General features: G+C 48.1%; 1 protein-coding gene across 7 annotated transcripts in view; it reads left to right on the forward strand.

Moving 5' to 3' along the window:
- CACNB4 (calcium voltage-gated channel auxiliary subunit beta 4) overlaps positions 1-24,576 on the forward strand; it is a 75,693-nt gene that overhangs the window by 40,073 nt on the left and 11,044 nt on the right. For all 7 annotated transcript variants that reach the window (XR_003536260.1, XR_003536259.1, XM_027695908.1 and 4 more), the window contains 10 exons: positions 10,549-10,668; positions 10,956-11,078; positions 14,609-14,739; positions 15,933-16,009; positions 16,344-16,363; positions 16,473-16,553; positions 18,286-18,344; positions 20,270-20,379; positions 21,506-21,657; positions 22,078-22,173. Coding sequence is in view for 5 of the 7 variants with exons in the window: in XM_027695908.1 (XP_027551709.1) it covers positions 10,549-10,668; positions 10,956-11,078; positions 14,609-14,739; positions 15,933-16,009; positions 16,344-16,363; positions 16,473-16,553; positions 18,286-18,344; positions 20,270-20,379; positions 21,506-21,657; positions 22,078-22,173 (969 nt within the window). In the remaining 2 variants the exon portion in view is untranslated. The remainder of the gene's footprint in view (positions 1-10,548; positions 10,669-10,955; positions 11,079-14,608; positions 14,740-15,932; positions 16,010-16,343; positions 16,364-16,472; positions 16,554-18,285; positions 18,345-20,269; positions 20,380-21,505; positions 21,658-22,077; positions 22,174-24,576) is intronic.

Below are 24,576 nucleotides of genomic sequence, written 5' to 3' on the forward strand. Positions count from 1 at the left end.
CCTGTGCATATGTTCATCCCAAACCTCTTCCACGACAGGAGGTGAACACGAGTGGTGTTTCTGTGTGTTTGGATCGTGTTATCACCGCACTGGAATGTTCTGTTGGAGGAGCTGCAGTGTAAGGGGAGGGTCTGTCTGTCCTGCACGAGCAGTTTGTCTGCTCTAGAACTGAGTCCTGGGGGTTTTGCGCCGTTTAGCCCAGGGCACAAAGGGAATTTGGGAAGTTCCTGAACTTCAGCTGCCTGGCTTTTGATTTACATCCTTCCCCTCGTCCTTCTTTTTCTTTTGGAAGTGCAAGGAATGGTTTTGCACATGACCTCAGTGGGACACTTTCCTACCCAAGGGTAGTTGGGAGGAACCACCATCTGCATTTTGGGATTTAAGTTCCTCACGTGTGACTTCCATATCCTGGTTGCTCATCTTGGAATGTTTTCCTTCTTCCTGCTGGATGTATTTCTGTACCTTTGACCAGGCTCTGCCTTCACTCATCACACCCCTCCCCTGCCTTTTTGGTTGTGTTTCAGGGCAGATTTATAGGGCACCAGCAGAACCTTTGGCAGCAGTGACATTTTCTTTGGAACAGATGTACCTCTTCTGCAACATCCCAAAATAATGGCAAAGCTTTAGACCAAAATAAGGGTTTTAAATCTTGTCAAGCTTTTGACAGATTCCACTCCTGACAAGACATTTTTTTCCCCCTTCTTTCAGCAAAGAACAATCTCCAGGTGCTTAAAGTTGTCCTGTTTGCTGCTGTAGATTTGTGGTTACTGGTGCATGGGATGGAGAAGGAGCTTTTTGCACAGAATGAGACCATCAGGGTCTCTCTCAGTTGTTGTTTCTGCCAAATCCAAGGGGTTGTGAGTGTGACAGCGATCCCTGAGGGATTTTTCCTTGATTGCAATGCTTGCTGGATGCTAGTAAGAAGGAATATTAAACTATTGTTTCTCCTAAGACATTTAATTAAGAATCCATTTTGGAGGCTGTTATTGAAAAAGAAGAATTCTGTCTTTGAATTTCTAGTATTTAACTCTCTAAATTACAGTCACTCATGGAATCCCGGAATGGTTTGGGTTGCAAGAGACCTTAAAGCTCATCCAGTTCCATCCAGGGACACCTTCCACTATCCCAGGTTGCCCCAAGCCCTGTCCATGGACACTTCCAGGGATCCAGGGGCAGCCACAGCTTCTCTGAGCAACCTGTGCCAGGGCCTCCCCACCCTCCCAGCTGGGAATTCCTTCCCAATATCCCATCTACCCCATTTAGCCAGTGGCATCCCAATTTTTAAAAAGAAACCAAAACTTTATTATTTGTTTGTTCCTGCTTCCCATTTCCCAAAATCCCTGTTGCTTGGTTGGTTGTCCTGTGCTTTTTGTCCTTCTTACAAACCACCTGAAAATCCCCAGTAACAACAAATCCCTCCCAAAACCACCGCTGTGTTCTCAACATGTGGACCAATATCCAAGCAGGAACAGACATGGGAACAACAAACATTGTCAGGGGGGATTTTTTTCCCCTTCATTTTATGCAGTAGTGATAAAACCCCCTAATTTGTTTGATGCTCAGCAGCGCTCTCAGAGCTACGAAATTAGGGCAGACTCGCTATAATGGGCCCCACTGAATTCCCAGCCCTATCCTGGTGAATTCCCAGCCCTATCCTGGTGAATTCCCAGCCCTATCCCGGTGAATTCCCAGCCAAAGCACAGCCTGCAACAACCTTGAGGTCCTGGGAAGTCCTTGGATGCCCTGTTTGATTACAGCAATCAGGTCCCATGGAGTGTCCCTCAAACATTACCCCGGCAGGTGACAGCAAGATGTGCTCTCACTCGTGTTTTGCTCTCAGCATGTCCAGTTTGGAGGCTGCAAGGCTTTGAGGGGAGGAGTGGCTGTTTACAGCAGGAAAAGTACTTGGAAAATTAGGGCTTTTTCTTCCTGAGGTATTTCTAGCAGTCCAGAAGAGCTCATTGGAGGCTCAGCGAGGTGAGATCAGAATTGGCTGTAGGAAAAATAATCCGAGGTCGTGGCAGCTCCCTGGGAAAAAAATAATGAAAAAAAAAAGGGTAGAAAAGTAAATAATAATAATAAATTTAAATGCTTGGTTTCAATGTTTAAAGCTGTTTCTGAACCTCCTGGTTTAGAAGCTTTTGGAAGGAAGAAGCTGGTTAAAACCACCCCACAACTCAACAGACCCAACCTAAGCCCAAAGTCGGGCTTAAATGGAGCAGAAATTCCTGCCAGCAGTGCCCTCCCAGCACAGCAGGGATGTGTTCAACAAAGGGATTTTCCTGTAGTTCTGGGGAAGATGGAAGCCTGGTTCTGGGACTCTGGGATGCTTAAACACTGAAAAGAAATATTCCAGGTTATTTTGGGGATGTAAAGCCTGATGGTGTGGGAAGTGGTGGCACCACAGTAGAAGGAAATCAGGACACTAATCAGAAAAATCCTTAAAAATGTGTATGTTCTTTAAATTGGCTGTTGGAATTAGGGAAAACAAACAGGTGGCAACAATCTTTTCAACACTGAGGAAAATTCCACTTCTTTCCTTAAGTTTATAATGCTCTGAAAATGATTGTAGTGCCCGTTCCTGCTTTGGGGGTGAAGTGTTCCCTGTGTGTGTTTGCAGTCCAAGGAGAGATGGACTGGGGTTTTTTGGAAGGTTGGAAAAAATCATTTGAGGCAATGAATGGGTGCTGCTGGATATCCTCCAGGAAAATAAATTTTAATGTTCTATCTGAGCTCTCTGATTTTAACTTTGGTGAGCCTGGAGAAGAGAAGGCTCCAGGGAGAGCTGAGAGCCCCTTGCAGGGCCTAAAGGGGCTCCAGGAGAGCTGGAGAGGGACTGGGGACAAGGGATGGAGGGACAGGACACAGGGAATGGCTTCCCACTGCCAGAGGGCAGGGAGAGATGGGATATTGGGAAGGAATTCCTGGCTGGGAGGGTGGGGAGGCCCTGGCCCAGGTTGGGCAGAGAAGCTGTGGCTGCCCCTGGATCCCTGGAAGTGTCCAAGGCCAGGTTGGACGGGGCTTGGAGCAACCTGGGATATGGAAGGTGTCCCTGCCCGTGGCAGGGCGTGGAACTGGATGAGCTTTAAGTCCTTTCCCACCCAAAGCATTCCAGGATTCTTAGATGATTCCATGCTGTCTGGGAGCAGTCTCAGGACAGGGCACAGGCACAGACAGGCTGGCACAGGGCAGCCCAGTTTTCCCAGTGGTGACACGAGAGCAGCAGGCAGAGAAAACCAAGCTAAGCTGGATGAAATCCAAAGGGAAACGGGGATGAGCCTGAACAGAGTGAAACAAGAGGAGAAGTGGGAGCTGCTCCTCTCCCAGATCCCGAGTCAGGTGTCCGTGTTGCTGGAACAAGGAGCTCGGTGGAGGTGTGATGTTAAAACCAGAAAGGTGAGCCACCCTTTTCAGCAGGAACATTTCATCCCAGCCAGCACTGGGAGGTGATGGGAGCGTGAGTTAGGAATGCACCACGTTATTCCAGGACTTCCTGGCTGAAGCCTTCCCACCGTGTGTCTGAGGGAATGCTGTGGCAGACCACATATGGTACCACAGATGCTTGTGGAGTTGGCAGGATGATGAAGTTTAGTTTGGGGGCAGTGTTTGTGATTTGTTTTTTTTTTCCCTGGAGACTTATGGAACATTCTTGACACGGGGAACAGACACAGAGCTCCATCCTTTCAGGAGAGCTCATTTAGGATCCCAGGTGCACTTTTATTAGCAGGTGTCATCCAACCCAAGAGCAGCTTCCCCAGAGCCTTGGGAAGATCATTCAGTGCCTTCAAAGAGCTGAAATAATTAGAAAACATAAAGCAGTGTCTCTGTTGCAGCTTTAGTTTGGTGTCTTTTAACACAGGAAAAAATAACACCTTTCTGCTCTCCTGGGACTTCTGAATGGGTTTCCTGAAAAAGAGGGACCAGCTGCAGAGACTGAAGCAAAATTCAGGCTCGAGCTGTTCAGGTGTTGATTCAATCCCATTGGAATAAAGCCCAGATCAGAGCATTGCCCGATCTTTGCTCTTTTGTGAACAAAAACAGGGGGTTTGAAAGGTTTGTGTGTTGTTCAAGTGCTGTGTTTCAAAGCCATTTTTGGGTGAAAGCCATGTGATGGCTGTGGCTGTGATCCTCACCTTTCACTGTGCTGGGAGACTGTGGAAAACGGGTGTTAATTTGTGTGGGAAGGGCTGAATTTGTAACGTGTGAGAAGGAAAAGTTCAGAACAGCAAATATATTCTGTAAGCACCACCTTGGGCTCCGTGCAATTCCTGCCAGGTAAAATCTCGTGTCTTGCATGTTCATTTGAACATCACCAGAAAAGATGGAGCATTTTGGCAATAAATATATATATATATATATTACCAGTATTTTTTTTAAACTCTGTTTCTTAAATGTAGAAACACAATCTGTGCCGAGCTGAAGGCAGCTGGAGGAAGGAGATGTGACTGCAAGATCTGAAATCCAGGGTAAAAAAGAGACCATGAAATGTTAGAACAGTTGCCCCAGTTTCTGATAATTAGTATTCACAAAGAAAAAAACCGTGTTCTGACTACCTAGTAATTTCCAAATTGCTGAGACACCTAATGAGTTGTCTTAAATAAATTTACCAAACATATAGAAGGCAATAATCGCTGAGCATTTCATTCTGCAATCACAACCCAGTGCCAAGTGGTTCTGCAGCTGGTTTGTGTGTGGTGGGGGATTCAGCAGGAAAATCACTTGCTTGGGAACTGAACCTTGTCCTGGTTGGACTTTTGGGGCCACATTCACTGTGTCTCCTGCAGGGGAATTTGGGGAAGAGTCCCACTGAACCACTTTGCTGCTGGACTTTGATATTTAACGTTGCAGCAGTGGATTTTGTAATAAATACATGAAATAAATATAATAAATATAGAATATAAATATACAATATAAATATAAAATATAAATGTAAAATATAAATAAATATGCAGATAAATATATTAATAGATATTAATAATTCTGGAGAAAACTAAAAGCCAAATAGGGGCTGTTCTGCCAGTGGAGTAACCCTTTGGTTTCCTTGGTGCTCTCCTGCCTGGAGCTCCCAGGGAAGGCTCTCCCTTCCCAGGGAAGGCTCATTCCAGCCCTTGGGATCGGGCTCTCTGCGGTATTTTGCTGGGCACACCCAGATTTTCCTGGCCCCAGCTCCCATTGCAGCACAGCAACGTTCCCATGCCAAACTCAGAGCTCCCCACTGCTTTGGATTTGCCTCTTAATTACCTCACCTGCCCACTAATTAAATTTAGCCGGGCCCAGGGAGCACCAACTGTGGGGAGCAGCTATTTAAAACGTGGAGGTTTCTCAACTCCTCGAGTTTTGCTTCTTGTTTTCACACCCAAACAGGTTATTCCTTATTTTCTGTAACATCCATGTCCGTGGAATACTCCCAGAAGTAAGCCATGAGTTAAACTGGCCCAGGGAGGTGGTTCATGTTCCTGGCGTGAGCTGCATCCCCAAGGAACTGTCTGCAGTGGGGTGAAAGGCAGGTGGAGGAAAAGAAAATAATACTATGAATAATAACAGTAAATAATTCTTGAGTTGCCCAAACCTTGTGATGCCTGGGAAAAAAACCAGCCACCTCTCTGGTGGGGTTATATGGACCTTCTGCATTTCTGGGCTGTTCTGGGAGTAGAAAAGTCTTCTCTCATTATTTCCACCCATGCTAAGTTTGGGAGGGTTGTTTGTAAGCAGTTTAAAGACCGGTGTCACAGTGTGACTGAAATAAATTGTTCTCTCTAAATACATGTCCTGAAAGGATGGGAGAGTTTGGGGGGTTCAGCTGGAGAAGAGAAGGATCCAGGGAGACCTGAGAGCCCCTTCCAGGGCCTAAGGGGGCTCCAGGAGAGCTGGAGAGGGACTGGGGACAAGGGATGGAGGGACAGGACCCAGGGAATGGCTTCCCACTGCCAGAGGGCAGGGAGAGATGGGATATTGGGAAGGAATTCCTGGCTGGGAGGGTGGGGAGGCCCTGGCCCAGGTTGCCCAGAGAAGCTGTGGCTGCCCCTGGATCCCTGGAAGTGTCCAAGGCCAGGTTGGACGGGGCTTGGAGCAACCAGATGGGCTTTAATGTCCCTTCCAACCCAAACCAGTTTGGGATTCAGTGATTCCATGATGTCTCCTAGAAAATGTTCAGCTGAGGTCCTGGCCAGTTTAAAAGCTTTGGACCAACCTCTGGTTCAGCTCTTTGGTTTGCTGTGTAACCACGAGCTCAGCACCAGGACAGGACCTTTGGGATCTCTGGGAACTTGGCATCCTGTGTCTTCCAGGATGAGACTGCCTGGAGCATCCCAAAAGCTGCAGGGAAGCTTGGAGGTGCCAGGTGGGATTGCTGTGGGGGGAGGGACTGAGAGGAGGCACAAGAGGAGGGACAGCCCGGGGTGAGTTTGGGATGGGACAGGAGGGATCTCCTTTCCCATGAGGTGTTTCCTGCTGTCCTCAACTCAGGTATTATCCCAACTCCAGAAAACCATTCCAGATAATTGGGTGCCATGGGGAGCGCTGCCAGTTCCCATCCTTTGTCACCTGAGCAGTGGGTTTCAGAGTGAGCTCTGGGATTGCAAGGACACTTCCATGTGCTCAGCTGAACACACATCCAGGGTTTTCCTCTCCAGTGCTTCATCAGGCACAGGGATTGCCATGTGTGCCCAATGTCTGCCCATTCCTGGACGCAGGGATGTGCTCCAAACCCCCCTGGCCAGTCTGGCTGGGAGAGAAGGATGCTCCAGTTAGGAACATCACAACACTGCTGCCCTGCTGTCGTGTTTAATGGATGAGGCAGGAGCTCTGTGTGACATGGGATGTTTTCCCAAAGGAAAACACAGCCTCTGCACACCCTAAATCTTTCCCAAAAAGCCTGCATGTCCCTGGCTGATGGGAGCTGCTGATGGATTGCTGCTGGAATTGCAGGAGCCACATGACAGAGCATTCCAACTTATGGATGGGGATGGAGCAATCCAGAGCTGGATGTTTGTGGCACTTGGGGAAAAATTGTTTGCAAGCTCAGTAAGTCTTTATTTTTTAGCTCTAACAGCTGAAGGTTGATGACTCCTTCAGCAAGCAGGAGGGCTGGCTGTGGTCTGGAGTGTCCAGGAAGAGGGTTCATGTCACCTTTTCCCCCCTAACATGCTGGGACATCCCTGTTCCCTTGGAATATTGTGTTCCCCTTCCCACCTTGCCACACGTCTTCCAGCAGGCTCAGTGTAAGGCCGGGCAGTGAGCAAGAGAGTGAGGGTAAGACCCACTGTTCTCTCTGCTTTACCCTTTTCCCTGGTGTCTTTGGGATTGCTTCAAACCTCCGTGTTTTTATCAGAGCTGAATTGCACTAATTAATGAGAGAGGAAAATGAGCAGGGGAGAAAATAAATAATGAATTGCGTGAAAAATGAATTCACAGAAGCCCAGAGTGTAAAGGCTGTGAAGTAAGAAAGGAGGCTTTCATTGCCTTGGATAATATAATTATCCAGCAAAGCCTGTTTCCTTCAAATTGTCAGATCTGGTGAACTTGAACTCACCAATCCCCCACTTGACAAAGTTCCTCTGACTCCCAGGGGGTCGTGATTGAGGGTGGGTAACAGAGTGGTAATGAGTCCTTGAATGTTATGTGCAAGTGTGAAACTGGAAATAAATAAGTTAAAGGGTCTTTTTACAGAATCTCAGGATAACTGAGATTGGAAAAGCCCTCCAAGATCACAGAGTCCCCCCTGTGCCCGATGCCCACCTTGTCCCCCAGCCCAGAGCACTGAGTGCCACGGACACCTCCAGGGATGAGGACTCCAAACCTCCCTGGGCAGTCCCTTCCAATGCCTGACCACCCTTCCCATGGAGAAATCCTTCCTTTAGCAACATTTTGGTGTCCAGGAAAAAGATGGGAAATGGCTTCTTGGCTCTTTCTTCTCCTCTCCCTTCCCTGTTGCAGTTTGAGCGAGTGGGAGCTGTCAGAGCAGAGCTCCCTGCACTCGGTGCTGAGCAGACAGCAGTGTTTGTGTTGGCTTGTTGCACGATATTCTGTCAGTATTGCACAATATTTCTGGCAATATCCTGATCTTCCATCAGATACCGCAAACAGACCCAAAAATCCAACAGGAGCCAGGCTGCTCTCCTGCCCCTCTGCTGCTATTTGCAGAGCGGTGCCTTATTTCCAGTGTGATGCTGCAGTTCAGCATCCTGTGAGTCACAGTCCTGGGGCTGCATCTTCCAGATAAGCCACTTGGCAGAAGTTGGGAGAGCGGGATCATGTGGCTGTGACTGTACCAGGGGGGATCTCTTGGCACACACGGGCAGGGCTGAGCCTGGCACAGCAGCCGGGGGTGGCCCTGCAGGATGGGCTGCTCTGCTTACACGGGTTTGTTCTGACAGCCTTAAATCAGTCAGTGCTCACACTGCCCCAGCAACAGCCAGTGTGGGGACTGTGTGTCCAGCACAGGGACAGATTCCTGGTGAATTCCCTTATGGAGCTACACTGTATCACATCAGGAGACTTGAGTGAATATATAGGTCAGGTGTGCCCAGGTGGGAAATGTCCCAGCCCCAGGGCAGTGCCCGTCCCACCTCCAGTGCTGGGGCAGTTCTGGGGCCTCAGACAGGACATGGAGGGGCTGGAGCGTGTCCAGGGAAGGGTCTGGAGCAACAGGAGGGGCTGAGGGAGCTGGGGGGGCTCAGCCTGGAGCAAAGGAGGCTCAGGGGGGACCTTCTGGCTCTGCAACCCCCTGACAGGAGGGGGGAGCCGGGGGTGGTCGGGCTCTGCTCCCAGGGAACAAGGGACAGGAGGAGAGGGAACGGCCTCAGGCTGTGCCAGGGGAGGCTCAGGTTGGACATCAGGAGGAATTTCCTCATGGAAAGGATGGTGAGGCCTTGGCAGGGGCTGCCCAGGGAGGTTTGGAGTGCCCAGCCCTGGAGGTGTCCCAGGAAGGCCTGGCCGTGGCACTCAGTGCTCTGGGCTGGGGGACAAGGGGGGCATCGGGCACAGGGGGGACTGGATTGATGATCCTGAAGGGCTTTTCCAACCTCAGCTATCCCGTGATTCTGTGACACGGGGCTGTGCAGGTTCTGTTCCCTGTTCCCCACATGGATCATCCCTGCCATCCACCCCCATGGGTGATGCTGTGCCCTGTCCTGCCAGGGGGGCTCTGGGCCCTGTTCTTCGCAGCACCCAGAAAATTCCAGGGGAAATGAGGTGGTCAGAGAGTCTGGGGTGAGGAGCAGTGCCTGCTGCCCTCAGGAGGAGTGGCCTTGTCCAGGCTCAGCCATCCCAGGGTGTGGTGCCTTCCTGTTGCAATGTATTATTCCAGGTAGGACTAAAACTTGGAAAAAAGCCCATTCCTACTGCAGTGTTTGACTTGTGTTTCTCATGATGCCTTTTGATTTATTGTTAAGAGCGTGTGGTTACTCTCCCTTCTTCCTTTCTGCTGCTGTTGAAGCTTTGCTGTCTTTAAATAAAAACTGTGATGATCAGCGGGTACAAAAGTACCTTCAGAGTGTTCAGTGGACAAAGACATTTGTTCTTCACCCCAGAGCTGCTCTGGGTTTGCAGCTCCTGCTCCTCTGTGGCTGGGGAGTTCCCTGGTCTCTGCTACATCCCAAAGGAAGCAGAAGGAAAAGCAGGATCAAACTCACAGCTCCTGTCAGGCAAATCCTGTTCTTGGCATGAGGAAATCTGCCCTTCTTAGTGACAGGTCGGGTTGGGAGTATGGAATGGGGAGAGCTCATTGGTGGTTCATTGCCAGGGATCTTCTGATGGATGTGGATTCACATCAGTGGATATGGACTCACAGCAATGGACATGGATCCACAGCAATGGCTTTGGATTCACAGCAGCATTTAAGAATATTTTACTTTACGTGGAGAGTGAGAATATTGACTCACACTGTACAAACACATGTCCCTGTGCTGCAGGATATAAATCAATCCGAGGGGACAAAAAAATCAAGGACATAATGGTGCAAAATGGCCCTTTGGGAGCTACAGATTTTGCAGCTCTGTTGTGGATTCACCAGGAGTAAACATGCCCTGTTTTACAAGGCTAAAGCCCTTCCCCTGCTGAGTAGCCTGTAATAATGTCATTTTTGCCTCTTTTTCCCTCTGGAGGCCCAGGACAAAGCTCAGTGTGAGTGGGAGCAGAGCACTTCCACAGTGGAGTGTATTCCTGGGGAGGGATGACTCAAACCAAGCTTTGTGATACCTTCATTACATCCCAGGTGGCCTAACCCTGGACTATCCCGAGGCTGAGGTTGTCAAACAGGATTTAAATGTTATGCAGACTCCTGGGCAGTGCCCACAGCTGAGCTGGATTTCACTGTGCCAGTAAGGAAGTGAAGGGACAGGTTTTTCTTGGGATTTTTGCCTTGGCCTTGGTGCACCTGATGGGCAAAGCCAGGTTATTTCTCTGCTGAATTCTGCAGGTGTTGTAGGTGTAAAACCCGCTCAAAGAAATTAATAAACAGATATTTTAAAGGGATTTTTTGGAATGTGACCAGGGAAGGGGTTTCTCTTTGTTCCCTGTGCTTCCTTAGTGACCTGGATTTCCTTTCAGGGCTCAGCAGATTCGTACACGAGCAGACCCTCGGACTCTGATGTCTCTTTGGAAGAGGACAGGGAAGCAATCCGCCAGGAAAGGGAGCAGCAGGCAGCCATCCAGCTCGAGAGGGCCAAGGTGTGTCCTGTTCAGCTTCAACAGCTGAGTTCTGTGCCACTGATCCTTTCCCTGCTGCTAAAATTGATAACGGTGACGCTCTTCTAAAATAGTTCGGCAGTTGAGTCAAATCGGGAATATATGAAAATATTCCCTATAAACGGGGGTATTCTCCAATGGGCTGGTGTGTAATCACTGGGGCTGAGTTTTTATGGCTTTAACAACGTGCTCTGCTGCATTTTTTGCAGTTTGGCACAGCCTTTGGCTGAGGGGAGTTTGCAGTGGTTGTGTTGTGTTTCTCCCTGCAGTCCAAACCGGTAGCGTTCGCTGTGAAGACCAACGTGAGTTACTGTGGAGCTCTGGATGAAGATGTCCCTGTGCCAAGCACTGCCATCTCCTTTGATGCCAAGGACTTCCTGCACATCAAAGAGGTAAAACCAGGAGCTGGGAAAAGGGAATCTTTGTTTGCCTGAACAGTCAGGCTGAGCCAGAGTGGATTAACACACCCTCCAAGAGGTGAGGGGTCAGTGGAGCTCCAGCTCCCTGGGGTGGTTATCCTGCACTTTTATAGCACTTGGTGTTACCAAATCGTTGGATTTTCACGGGGCAGGAAGGAAATAATTCCCTTCAGTGTGGTGGGTTCAGATTCTTCCCATCAGAGGAAGTTTGTGGTGGATCAGAGATGGTGGAGCAGAAAGGGATCCCAGTGATCACAGAGTGGAGCAGCACCAGGTCACACCAGGTCTTCATAAAGCACCAGATGGGCTTGTGAGGGAGAAAAGAAAACTTAGAATAACACATTAAGAAAACACTGAAGAGGACAGATACAAAAATAAGGGGAAAAATGGGAATAAATGGGCCCTAAGTATGGCTTTGGTAGAGAAAATTGCATTTTATTGCATGCTGAGCATATTTTCTGCAATTTTTCATCTGAATTGAGCCCTCCAAATTTGCATAACCCCCTGTTGTGCTGTAGATTGGTACCCAGGCTTGCAGAAGCACTTCTTCATCTCTGCATTCTGGGGTTATTTTAGGGTGTTCAGTGCTCAGCTGCCTCTTTCTTTGAGCCTGTGCTCGTCATCACTTCAGAGCACTGAGCTCCCTCAGGCTGAGCCCACCTGCTCCCGCCCCTCCAGAGGCACCCAGCAGGGCTGGAGCAGGGAATTGCTGTGCAGAAGGACACAGGAGAGGCACTGGAATGCCCTGAGCTGGTTTTTGATCCTGGCTTTCCTCGGCCGGGGCCACGTTCGGTGTCAGGGCGCTGATTGAGTGGAACGTGCTAAGCCCTTATCGCTCTGCCCTCCCAGACAAGAGTCCCAAATCCATGTCTTGGCATTCCCTGAGTTGTCCTCCGAGGTCTAAATACCCGGGATCACATTGTCACTAAGCTGTAAACCATCTGGCTTACTGCTGTTCGTCAGCTCTGCTGAGGGTTTAGCAGATTTGCTTTGTTAACACTCAAACCCCTCAGCTCGCCCGGAGCCGTGGCTGCAGCTCAGTAGGATTTTGGGAATGATGGAAAAAAGGCTTTGCAGAATTTGTTTTTTCGGTGATCTGGCGGGGCCTGATTGGATTAGAACAATGGTTCCAGCTTTTGGAACGGTGCTAAACTGGTTACAAAGTCAGGTCACCCTGTGCCAAGGGTGGAAGAGCAGCAGTGACTGAGGAGTTGCTATTTTGGGGATGTGTCCTGTATGTCTCATCTGCCTCCAAGACTATACATTATGTGCTTACTTAAAAGATGAAGTGGCAACAATTCCTGACAAAGCAGGAGGAATCATGGGCCTGGCAACCAATGGGAGGGAGTGTGGGCCTCCCACACGCTGAGTAACATATGGGAGGGAATGACCTAATGCAGATCCCATGTTCCTCACTGCAGCCTCAGCTTCTGTGTGGCTCAGGCACGCTCAGCATAACCACGTCATCCCAGCCTTGTTTGGGTTGGAAGAGACCTTAAAACCATCCAGATCCAACCCCGACGCCTTCCACTATCCCAATGGCTCCAACCTGGCCTTGGACATTTCCAGGGATCCAGGGGCAGCCACAGCTTCTCTGCCCAACCTGGGACAGGGCCTCCCCACCCTCCCAGCCAGCAATTCCTTCCCAATATCCCACCTATCCCTGCCCTTTGGCAGTGGGAAGCCATTCCCTGTGTCCTGTCCCTCCATCCCTTGTCCAGAGTGCCTCTTGAGAGGGACTGATTCTGATCCCCTGTTTAGGGCCATCAGTCAGAACTTCATGACCTGCTCATGGAAGAAGGATTCCCATGTTGCAGCTGTACATTTAGAACCAGAATAGAGCAGGGAATGCCCTTGGGACTCAGGTTTTACAGTGGTAAAAGCCATGGATTGATTTCCTAGAATCCCAGACTGGTGCAGGTTAGAAGGACCTTAAAGCCCATCCAATCCCACCCCTGCCATGGGCAGAGACACCTTCCACTAGCCCAGGCTGCTCCAACCTGGCCTTGGACACTTCCAGGGCTGGAGAGTCCACAACCTGTCTGTGATTTCCAACAGCAGAATGTTGGATCCTGAAGGATTTATCTGATTTACAGCCTGTAAATAGTTCTGTTGGCTTAACACACTTAAAACTCAGTTTTGCTTCCTGACACTGTTCTTCAGCACAAACAATAGATAGTTTAAGAGTTGGGATGATTAAATAATGGCAACTCTTGCACAAGTAACACCTCCAGCAGCAGGACAGGTTTCCAAGGTGAGGGGTGAGGACTGCACTTCCCTGGGCTGTGTGTGTTCATAGGTGTAAGTATGGGTTAATAAAAAGCAAATAAACAATAAAAAGCTGAGGCTCCGCGTTTCAGAGTCACCATCAGGCACTGCTGCACCTTGACAACGGGGACACGGGATTTCTGTGGCTCTGCAAGAGCTTAAGTGCTCGAAAACAAGAGCCAGGGGCCGGGAGCATTGTTAGGAGAGATGGCTCTGATAGCTCTTGGCTCCGGGCTTGCAAACAAAACTCGTGCTGCTCTTAATGACTCCGGAGTCAGCCGAGAGAAGCACTGAGGGGCCTAATGAAGCAGAACAGACCCGAAGGTTCGCTGATATTTTTCTTCAAAAGCTCCGCTGGCAGCAGCTACAACAAATCCTTTGCCACACGAGATCCGCCAGGATCCTGCTTTTCATCTTTCCATCGTTAGAGTCGGGTCAGGCTTTCAGTGCTGCAGAAAAACTCGAGTTACCAAAGGTTAATGACAGAATTAAATGTTACGCCTTCAGGCATTTATTAAAAGTTTCTTCCTGAAGGTGAGTTTTTTTCTTCATCTGTCACAAAATGAGAAATAAAAACACGGTTTTATATATATATATATATAGGCATATTGTGAAGTTGTAAGATATCCAGGTTCCAAAACCTGAACTTGAGTATCAGGGTCTTTTTGGGCCAGATAAGGGAAATGCAAAAGTTCTTACAAATTAAAATCTTTCGGGGCCATGTGAGAATTTTGTGCACAGGGGTTTTCTCTTCTCTCTTTGGGCTAAGAACAAAGGAAGACCCATCGTTTTTGACAGAGGATGCCCAGTGGCCACTGGAAAGAAGGGAAAGTGCCTTTTCAGAGAAAAGAAACCTTTTTAGGCAAAAACGAATATATTAAGCTTAACTGAAAAAGGTGGGATTTTGTAAAACTATAAAATGCATGAAATTTAAAGCCAAGGGGTCTTTTCTCCACGAAAACTCCGTGTGAGACCAGACCCAGAATAAGAGACCAGAATAAATTCTTTCTTTTTGTTTCATGAGTTTTTTGCCGTCTTCCTAAATTCAGGGGAGACATTTTTCTCACGACAACGTGTTAAAAACATCCCTAAAAGCAGCTGGAAAGGAGGAAGGGGGAGTGGCAGCAGCGAGCCTGCTTTCCTTATGCAGTGTGGGGTTAAGGATGGTGGCTAACGGGGGGGTTTGGGACCCGGAGCATTCCGAACTGATGCCGTGTGACCTTTCCGTGCTGCAGAAATACAACAACGACTGGTGGATAGGGCGGCTGGTGAAGGAGGGCTGCGAGATCGGCTTCATCCCCAGCCCGCTGCGCCTGGAGAACATCCGCATCCAGCAGGAGCAGAAGAGGGGCCGTTTCCATGGAGGGTGAGGGCGCTGCAGCCTCGGGGAGCAGTTCGAGTGTTTTCTGACGCCGGGCAGCGTTTGCAAAGGTCACTCGGCGCTGCCTTATTGCACGGCTGGGTTTGGGATTCCCGCTGGAAATAGGTATTTGCAGAGAACGGACGGGGGAGATGCTGATGGGGAGAAACAGGAAAAACTCTGTTTGACTTCAGGGCAGAGCAGTAATTCAGTGTGAGGGGTAATGACAGCAATTTCTCACAGTTTTGTGTCCCCGTGGTCAGCTCAGTGCTCAAAGACTCCCAGATTTTTTTTCCCCCAGCTTTTCTCAAGGTTGTGGCTTTTTTCTTCCTTTTTTTTTTTCATTCTCTCCATTTCAGCCCAAACCAGACTTTTTCAAAGTTTATGACTTTTTTCATTCAGCTTCCTTTTATCCTTCACCTCCCAGCCTGGGCTTTTGTGGGGCTCCACCCTGCCAGGGCTGGAGATTGCAAATCCCTGGGAAAATACAAACTTGCTCAGGGAGGTAAAGCTGAGGAAGGAAGTGTTTCCAAAACAGCATCAACTGTGCTCCTTCCAAATTGCTTTTATGATTTTTGAAATAACTTCAGAGGGTCTCCATGGACAGGGAGAGGATCACCTGGTTTAGTGAGGCACTCCTGGATTTGTATGCTCAAAGACTCCCAGATTTTTTTTCCCACCTTTTCTCAAGGTTGTGGCTTTTTTCTCCCCCCTTTTTTTTTTCATTCTCTCCATTTCAGCCCAAACCAGACTTTTTCAAAGTTTATGACTTTTTTCATTCATCTTCCTTTTATCCTTCACCTCCCAGCCTGGGCTTTCTGGGGCTCCACCCTGCCAGGGCTGGAGATTGCAAATCCCTGGAAAAATACAAATTTGGTAGGGGAGGTAAAGCTGAGGAAGGAATTGTTTCCAGAACGACTGAACAGCATCAAGTGTGCTCCTTCCAAAGTGCTTTTATGATTTTTGAAAGAACTTCAGAGAGTCTGAAGTTATTACCTGGTTCAGTGAGGCACTCCTGGATTTGTCTGATAAAATTCAAAGTTATATTTAAAATAAACAGTTTATTTTTGAGCACCTTTGTTAGGCAGAGTCACAGAGATCTCTGTTACCTCGGGATTCCCCATGGGAGAGTTTCTCCCCAAACCCTCCCTCATTTGCATCTCTGGGTGCCTTAATTGGGGCTCTTTCTGCTCCCCCAGGAAATCCAGTGGGAATTCTTCTTCAAGCCTTGGAGAAATGGTTTCTGGCACGTTTCGGGCCACACCTACTGCCACAGGTAAGACAAGATGTTATTTAGGGGAGCTCTCGTTGTTCTCTTTTCAAAACCACACATGAAAAATGCAGGGTTTCCCCTTAGCTGAGTGATTAAGATGTTTTCCAGCAAAGTGCTCGTGTGTGTGGAGGGGGAGGAAGGAAAACAGCTATTTCTGGCCATGCAGGAGTTGTGGAGGGGCTGGGAAAAACCTTGTGAAGAGTGGCAGCTGCTCCAGAATGGACAGAAGGACCAGTTTAAACTGGGGGGACCAAAGGGAGAGAATTCCCAGTGCATGGACAGAGGGGTTTCTGTTTGCACTGGGGTGTTTTAACCGAGTTCTCCTTTGGTCTTCCAGCAAAACAGAAACAAAAAGTGGTAAGTAGTGCTTTTGCTTTCATTTGATTTCATTCTAATCCGTAATTCCCAGGATTTTCTTATGGATCTTGTTGGATAAATGATCTGAAGGGTTGTTTTCTTCTTCTAGACAGAGCATATTCCCCCATACGATGTAGTGCCATCGATGAGACCTGTCGTCTTGGTGGGTCCATCACTCAAAGGCTACGAGGTACTTGCCATTAATTAATGTTTAATTATCTGCAATCTCCCTTAGCAATTCAGGGTGTGGGCCAGTGCAGCTGTTTTGTGATCACTTAAAGTGATCTTTGCTTAAATAATTACCCAAAATGTTCTGTAAAGCACCAAGTGCTTTACTTGGAGCCTGCACTGCACATCCACTCTTTTCAGTGCACTTATTCCTGATTAAACCAAGTCAGAAAAAGAGAATTTGTGTTTTCTACAAGGCAAGAGTTGGAGCAGTCAAATTAAAGAGCTGGACTCCTCCCCACATGTAACATTTTAGTCAAACCAGCACATGCTTTGAACTTAATTAGCAAAAAAATTTTCAGGGAGCTTCCTTGCTGTTCTCTATTCACTTTACCAGTATTTTAAATATATTGGCAAAGAAACTTTAACCCTCCTAAAGGATTTGCCACTGTTCCACGTGCCCAGAAAACCAGGACACCCCTTTTTTGGGGCTGCTGCAGATTGAAGTGAGCATTTCCCACGTGCCAAGTGAGCAGTTGGGTGAACTTCCCCCATCTGTGGGTGTTGTGCTGAACCAGGAGCTAAATGAACATCAAATCAAAGCTACACTTCATTAAGCTTAATTAACGTTGGTGGTGCTTTATAGGATATTGTTAAACACACTGGAATGGCTCTTTTTGGAAGATTGCAACGTGGTGCCATTACTGGAGTAATGCAGGGTTGTTATTTTGAGGGGTTTTTATAAGAATCTTTGAAGGTGCAGTTCATCAAAGCAGGAACTTCATGTTCTTTGCTGCCTTTGAATTTTGTGGTGAAGTTTTTTTGACAGGAGTAAATTCCATCTGTGCTGCACCACAGATCAATTTGCCTCTCAAGTCTGAGGCTGTTTGTTAATCAAAACCTCCTCAAATATTTGAAATATTCAGTATTCAAATAATTTGAAATACTCAATATTCAAATAATTTGAAATACTCAATATTCAAATATTTGAAGTACTCAATATTCAAATATTTCCATTCTGCCTTTTTTTTCTAAAAGAAAACAATACTAAACATGACATCTTGAACATACAAATGGGTCTAAATGTTAACACAGGATATTAATTTAAATTACAAACAGTGGTCTGCATAAGAGAAGTGCTTGATCTTACTTTGCAACCTTCATGGGGAAAGTATTTGGAGTAATTTTTTTCCTGGTTAAATTCTGAAGGAGAATTAGAAGGAAATTCTCTCTAAGGAGAGAATTTCTCTCCTTAGAAGGAGAGAAATGAAGTGGCAGAGGCCCGAGGGGGCTTTGATGGAGCTCCTGGCAGGTAACAGTTGTCAGCCCTGGGAAGGACAAGGAGCCTGATCAATAATGGGCATTCCAGAGGTGCCAGGTCATGGCCAGCAGTGGGAACATCCCATTTTTGTGCCTTTCTGCCTCTCTCAGAGGAGTGTTCTCTGGGAGTACAGTCACCCACCACCTGAGAATGTCACTGCAGGAAAAAAACCCCAATAATCCGTTCAACCTGAGTGTCCCCCCTGGTTGTGCCGTGTTTGGGAATGAGACTCTGGGAATGGGCTGCTGTGGGAGGGGGTGAGGAAGGGGCAGGGCAGGGCAGGAGCAGCCAGAAATGATTGCTGCCATCAGAGGGATTGATTGTTGGCCATATCCTTACCTTCTACTCACCTCTTTCCTTCCTTTTCCTTCCTTTTCCCTGCTTTTCCTCGCTGTCCACCCTCCCTGTCCCCCCTTTCCTGCCCTCTGCCAAGGTGACAGACATGATGCAGAAAGCTCTCTTTGACTTCCTGAAGCACAGGTTTGATGGCAGGTGAGAGACACTGCCCTGCTCGTGCTGCTTTGCCCACGTGTCACTAACATTCCAGTGGGGGGGGTTTGAATTTTGGATGCATGTTCCCATCTTATTCACTGCCCTTCCTTCACCACCGAGGAGTGGAACACAACTAACATGTTCCTGTCTCCATTTCTGCTGGGTCTGGGGCAGCATTTCTTAGTTTAACACAATAATTCCCTTTTAGTAGTTTCCCAACACCTGAGAAAAATCAGCTCTTTATTTAAGCCTTTATTTTGGCTGCTCTGAGCAGTCAAAAATAACCAGAAAAGGCGGTTTGAAGAAGGGAATGCTGGGAAATAAAATATAGAAAAATAAGTTTGTCAGGGCTAAAAAAAAAATATAAGGAGGGTTCATTCTCAGCTGGAGCACAGGGAATATTTCCTGGGGAGCTGTGAGGAGGATAATTTGGATTTCTTTGCTAGGAGCACAGGCTTGTCCATGGCATCTCTGCCTTTTCCCTGGGTGAGTGACTGCTGCATCTTTGGGATGTTCTGCCCTTCCTTCTTCCCAGTTTATTCGGAATATTCTAGCTGGGAAAAGGAGCTTACACTGTTCTAACCAGTATATAACACTAAGGATAGAAATACCTAAACCATGAGCACTGGGATGGGGAAAATCACGTGGAGAAGAGCTGGAGCAGGATTTATGGATTTTTGGGAGCTGAACTGATACATAAACAGCTCAGACAAACTATTTAATGATCAACTTCTGTGCAAAATAATCTCCTCTCCTGCCCTGTTTGGAGCTGCCCAAGTGATTTTCTGGGAATCCTAATTCCATTAGCAGTATTGGCAGCTGGATCAGGTGGAGTGTGGGATTTCAGCACTGGAAGGTTAAGTGCCACCAGCAAACTGATACCATTGATTTTTGCTCTGAGTAACTCCAGAAAAGCTGCTGCTTGGTCCTCCTGCCAACTTTTATGGCTTTGTGGTCTTTCTCCTCCCCCTCCCTTTTCTATTTCTTTCTTTCCATCTCTTCTGCACTTTTGTGACAGGTCCATGTTCCCGAGAAAGGAACTGACTGTCCAAGGAAAAGCCTTTCAAAAGGCTGCAGTGGGACTTGGCTCCTTCCCCACCTCTGAATTCCCTGTGCTTTGCCAGCTCCTTCCTTTGTAACTGCAGCCTCCTCTTCTGCCCAGGGAACCAAAGACCCACAACCCATTAATTTCTATTTTAAAATTCATTTATACTTTTGGCCTCTGCTGTATTTTCTGGCAATACATTTATTTGTGAATTATTTAGAAAAATACCTGTACTTCTTTTGAACCCTCCATCTGATGATTTCACTGGGAGCTGCATAAACCTCAGGTTTTGTGGGAAGGCTGCTGGTCATTCCCAGCTTGCTTCCTTTTCATTATTCATGGCTCTTTGGCTCATCCCAGGCCTCCTAAATGGATCTTATGTGAAAGGATTGTGTGGTGTTTTTCTGATAACATTTTGTCTTGTCAGTTCAAGTAAACCTGAATCAGTTCAAGTAAATCAAGTAGATCAAGTGAAAAATCACCTTCCTTAAAGAGGTGCAGTGAAGTTAAACTTCAGTTTAAGCAATGCAAGGAGCTGTGGTTTAACTTCTTTTTCTCTTGTTCATCCAAGTCAGACTCATGTAACTTGTGATATTCGTGGGACTGTGGAAGTTCATGTAGGAGAGGAGTGAGCTGGGAGGAGGGAAGTTAATTAATGCACTAAGAATGGCAGAAACTACATCCCAGAGTCTCCAATAGCTCAGGGAAGGGAAAATCCCTCACAGTTGCACAGCACTTCCCTTCAGTTGTTCTGGAGTGATGACATAAAAAACATGTCCGAGGGGTGTTTGGGTGGCTTTGCCCTCTGGAATGGGATGTGCCTGCAAATCCTGCAAATCTGAGCCCTGTGCTTGTGCTGTGTCCGTGTTCCCTGTGCCAGGATATCCATAACCAGGGTGACAGCTGACATCTCCCTGGCCAAGAGGTCTGTGCTCAACAACCCCAGCAAGAGGGCCATCATCGAGCGCTCCAACACCAGGTCCAGCCTGGGTAAGGCACCGCCACACAGGGAATTCTGGCCATGGATTTCAGCCTTCAAGGTCATAGAAGGATGGGAGGGACCCATAAGGATCATCCAGTTCAACTCCAGGCCCTGCACAGACACCCCAACAATCCCACCCTGTCCCTCAGAGCGTTGTCCAAACCCTCCTGGAGCTCTGGCACCACTGCCCTGGGGAGCCTGGGCAGTGCCCAACCACCCTCTGGGGGAAGAACCGTTCCCTGAGATCCAACCTGACCCTGCCCTGGCACAGCTCCAGCCCTTCCCAAGATGCCATCAGTGTGTCCACAGCATTTTACTGGATAACCCCAAGTTGGCCTCCCAGCACCTTCTCCCTGTGCTTTTAATCCCACATCACAGGAGGCCAAAGAGCTTGCACTTGTCCAGCCAAGGAAAACATGTCATTCCTGACCCTGGGACCAGTTTTGGGTTTTATGGTGAAAATCTACAGCTTCATTTTGCTGTTTAGCCATGAGATTCTGGCTCTTCCCCCTCTCCCTGTTGTCATGACTGCTGGATGAATTTTGATTTGGACTTGATGGTCTTGGAGGTCTTTTCCAACCTCAGGGATTCTGTGATGGGATGATTCCATGATTATTTCCTGCACAGAGGTGGAAATTCGTGTGTAGCACGTGCATGGTGTGTTTTTAAATAATACCCTGTCAGTTATTTGACATAAGTGGGTTTTTGTGGTTATAGAACTAGGAGGTTCTGCTTTTCACAGAGACCCTTCTTTAAGTTAAGTCAGAGTTATAATATCAGAACAAAAAAAAGTTTTAAGGAATACCCAAACACTTGCTGATTAAAACAAAAAATCTTGTGACTCCCAAGCTGTTTAGCAGATTTGGAAAATGTAGTATTTTATGTTACTAGATATTTAATTGTGCCCAATATTTAAGACACTGATATTATAAAGGAACGTGGCACATCTGTGCTTTCAGGCAGCAGAATTGTCTCAGAGGTAATATTTATTTTTAAAGTGCCTTGAGTAACAGGTTATTTTATGGAAATGACATAAATTCCCCTGTGGACTCTCTGCAAGCAAGTGGGTGATGGTATTTTTGTCTCGGTGCTGTGGGGTTGGAAGGTTTCACCTGCTCTGTTTTCCTTCCCCAGCTGAAGTGCAGAGTGAGATTGAAAGGATCTTTGAGCTGGCAAGGTCCTTACAGCTGGTTGTCCTGGATGCAGACACTATAAATCACCCTGCCCAGCTTATCAAGACATCTTTAGCCCCAATTATTGTCCATGTGAAAGTGTCCTCTCCAAAGGTAAAGCCTCTCACCTTCAAATCCACGGGGGGAACCTGCAGGGCAGGGTGGGAGGGGGTGGAATCTGCACCTGAAGGGGGGAAAAAGTGACACAGCATCTGCAGCTGTGGTGCCACAGTCCATCCAGCAATCCAGGAATATCATTTTCATGGTGTTCTCTTGTCAAAAATAAATTGTTATTTCAAGTAGAATCAAGCAAAATCACTGCATTTTAAACTTTTCCAAGGGATCAAACGTGGTGCAGAGGGAAGCGTGCACAGCTCTCAGAGGGTTTATCAGAAAGGTTTGGGCTGGTGCTCAAGGGCAGTATTTTGTGGAGAGCTTCTGACCTTGGAAGTCCTCCAAGGTGGGATGTCAGGCTGAGCTTTGGGGGGAGATAAAAGACCCTTCAACTCCCCTTTTCCCCTTTCCTCCCGTCAGGTTTTGCAGCGGCTCATCAAGTCCCGGGGGAAGTCACAAAGCAAACACTTGAACGTGCAGTTGGTGGCAGCTGATAAACTGGCACAGTGCCCACCAGTAAGTACAGCAGAAAGGCTGAGGAGCCTGGGACACGTGGGGTTGTGTTGATTCCTGCTCTGCAGAGCCCAGTCCATCCTTTATCACTCCCTGTGTGGTGGCTCACACAGCCCTGCTCCTGCCCCCTGATCCGCCCCGACTGCCAGACACAAAGTGCCTGCTGGGACTTTCATCCTGGTTATCTCCTGAGCTGGCTCTGCTTTGGGCTCTGGCAGGGTGACAGGGCAGGGGTGACGTGTAGGGGACAACAGCTCTGTCACTCCATTAGCAAATTAAACCATTGGTGGAGCTTAAGGTCCCAGGGGACAAAGTCTGAGCCTCCTGGTTTGGAGTCTCCTTCCACTGCACAGAGGGGTGTGTGCAGGTGTGTGATCCCTGATCCTGATCCTGCACAGTCACTGCCCTCCCACCTTTGGATCCTCCTTACCTGGAATCACCTGCGTGCTCCAGGAGCAGAGGGCCTGGAATGCCACCAGGGAGGTGTGTGGGGACAGGCTGGGCAGGGCAGCTCAGACTGGCTTTTGTTTTTGGAAGTCACCCCTGGTTTCTGTGACAGAGATGGTAGGAACAGAGGTGGCTCTGTGTGGGATCTGTGTGGGACATTGGGGTGGCAATGCAGAGACCAGTGTTGGTACCAGGGCAGGGGTCAGACAGCCCAGCCTGGGGCCGGTGATTTCCCACCTCTGCTGTGCCAAAGAACTGCTCTTGGAAGTCAGCTTAATTCCCAGAAATTCCAATAGGCACTGGCAAGGTTTCCGTGTCACTTAAAACTGAAAAGTGCTGACAGAAGAAATCTTGGAACCATCTAGGAACAAATCTGGGAGCTCAGCAGAGGGAATGCCCGGCCTAGTGGTCAGATAATGCCTCTGGAACACTTTGCCTTGTGTTCTGCAGACCCTGAAGAGGTTGCCTCCATTTCAGATGGGTTTTATTCTCAGTTCAGATTTAAGCAACAAAGTTCAAGCAGCCTTTGTCCTGGAGTAATGATCCTCAAGGGCTGATTTCCATGGAACTTAGCTTGGCTTTGAATGCTTCTTCAGATCCCAAAGTTCACAGCCACCTCCCCTCTGGTCCCCACCGGCCATAAAAAGAGAGTTCAGGTATTTCTGGGCACTCCCCCTAAATTACAGGGATAGATGTTGCTTTCTAACTGTTCCAGGTGCTGGGAATTGAGGCTGAGCCACATCTCCTGGAGGCCTCGTGCCCCTGCAGTGTCCCAGAGCCACTGCTGGGGCTGTTTGTCTGAAAACACCCTTTTCAGGCTGACACTGAGTAAGTGCAGGGTGTGTTTGCTCAGCAGTTTCAGACACAAAATGAATAATAACTAACGAGGACCTGTGGAAACTCTGAATTTTGGCAGGTTTTGGTAGTGTTTTGGTGCAGATTCACACTGAAGTGTTAAAAAGCAGAGGAGAAAGGTCACAGCCTTAACTGAGCTGCGATCTCTTAAAACGCTGACGAATTCCTGTGAGCCCTTCAGGCCCCACTGACTAAACCACATTTGCACCCTGTTCTGTAGAACAAAATAATTCTGTAAAACACATCCCCTCCTGCTCCCCCCAGGTGTGTGAGGGAGCTGGGGCTGCCCCTGTGTGAACAGGCTCGTGGTGTTTGCACTGAGCTCACACCCAGCACAGCCCACTGCCATTCTTCCCCTGGGAAAGGAGTCTCCTTTGGCACCTGCAAGACAACCCTGGGCATTTTTTTTTGCTCTTTAGACAGTGATTTCTTCTTATTGAGCTTCATTTTGCTTACAGTTAAAATGAGGCAAATTGCCCAGAGAAGCTGTGGCTGCCCCTGGATCCCTGGAAGTGTCCAAGGCCAGGCTGGACGGGGCTTGGAGCAACCTGGGCTAGTGGAAGGTGTCCCTGCCCAAGCCAGGGGGTGGGATGAGATGGTTTTGAGGTCCCTTCCAACCCAAACCATTCTGTAATTCCATGATTCCGTGAAAATATCAATGTTGTAGCTTGTTGGTGCCTTGTGGCACTTGGATTGTCCATCCCAGGACCTGCTGAGCTCTGCCTTAAACCCCAGTCCTGTAACTCTGTTCTGGTGCCTCAGGCAGCAAGGTGAGGCCCCACCTGGCTAAGAAAACTCTTCCCAAATATCACAGACATGCATGAAACCCTCCTTGCTCAGAGGCTCTTCTGCCGTGCCCAGGAGCCTTCTCAGAAGCCAGCTCAGCACTTTGCTCTGGGTGATGGGAAGGAAGTGATTGCTGACTTAGAGCTCTCCAAGGGACATGACAGCCCTGGTTAGGTTTAAATTCGAGTTGATCCATGATTTAATTAAGTAAAAGTATCCTGCTAAGAGCAAAGGCACTGCTGTCTCTCCCCTGCTTCGTGGATCTCTCAGCTCCAGTTCCTGCAAGAGGAGAATTTGGGGTGTTTGTTCGAAGTGAAC

This window comes from Neopelma chrysocephalum, unplaced genomic scaffold (genome assembly GCF_003984885.1).
Source record: "Neopelma chrysocephalum unplaced genomic scaffold, ASM398488v2 Primary Assembly neopelma1_103b, whole genome shotgun sequence".
Lineage (NCBI taxonomy): Eukaryota > Metazoa > Chordata > Aves > Passeriformes > Pipridae > Neopelma > Neopelma chrysocephalum.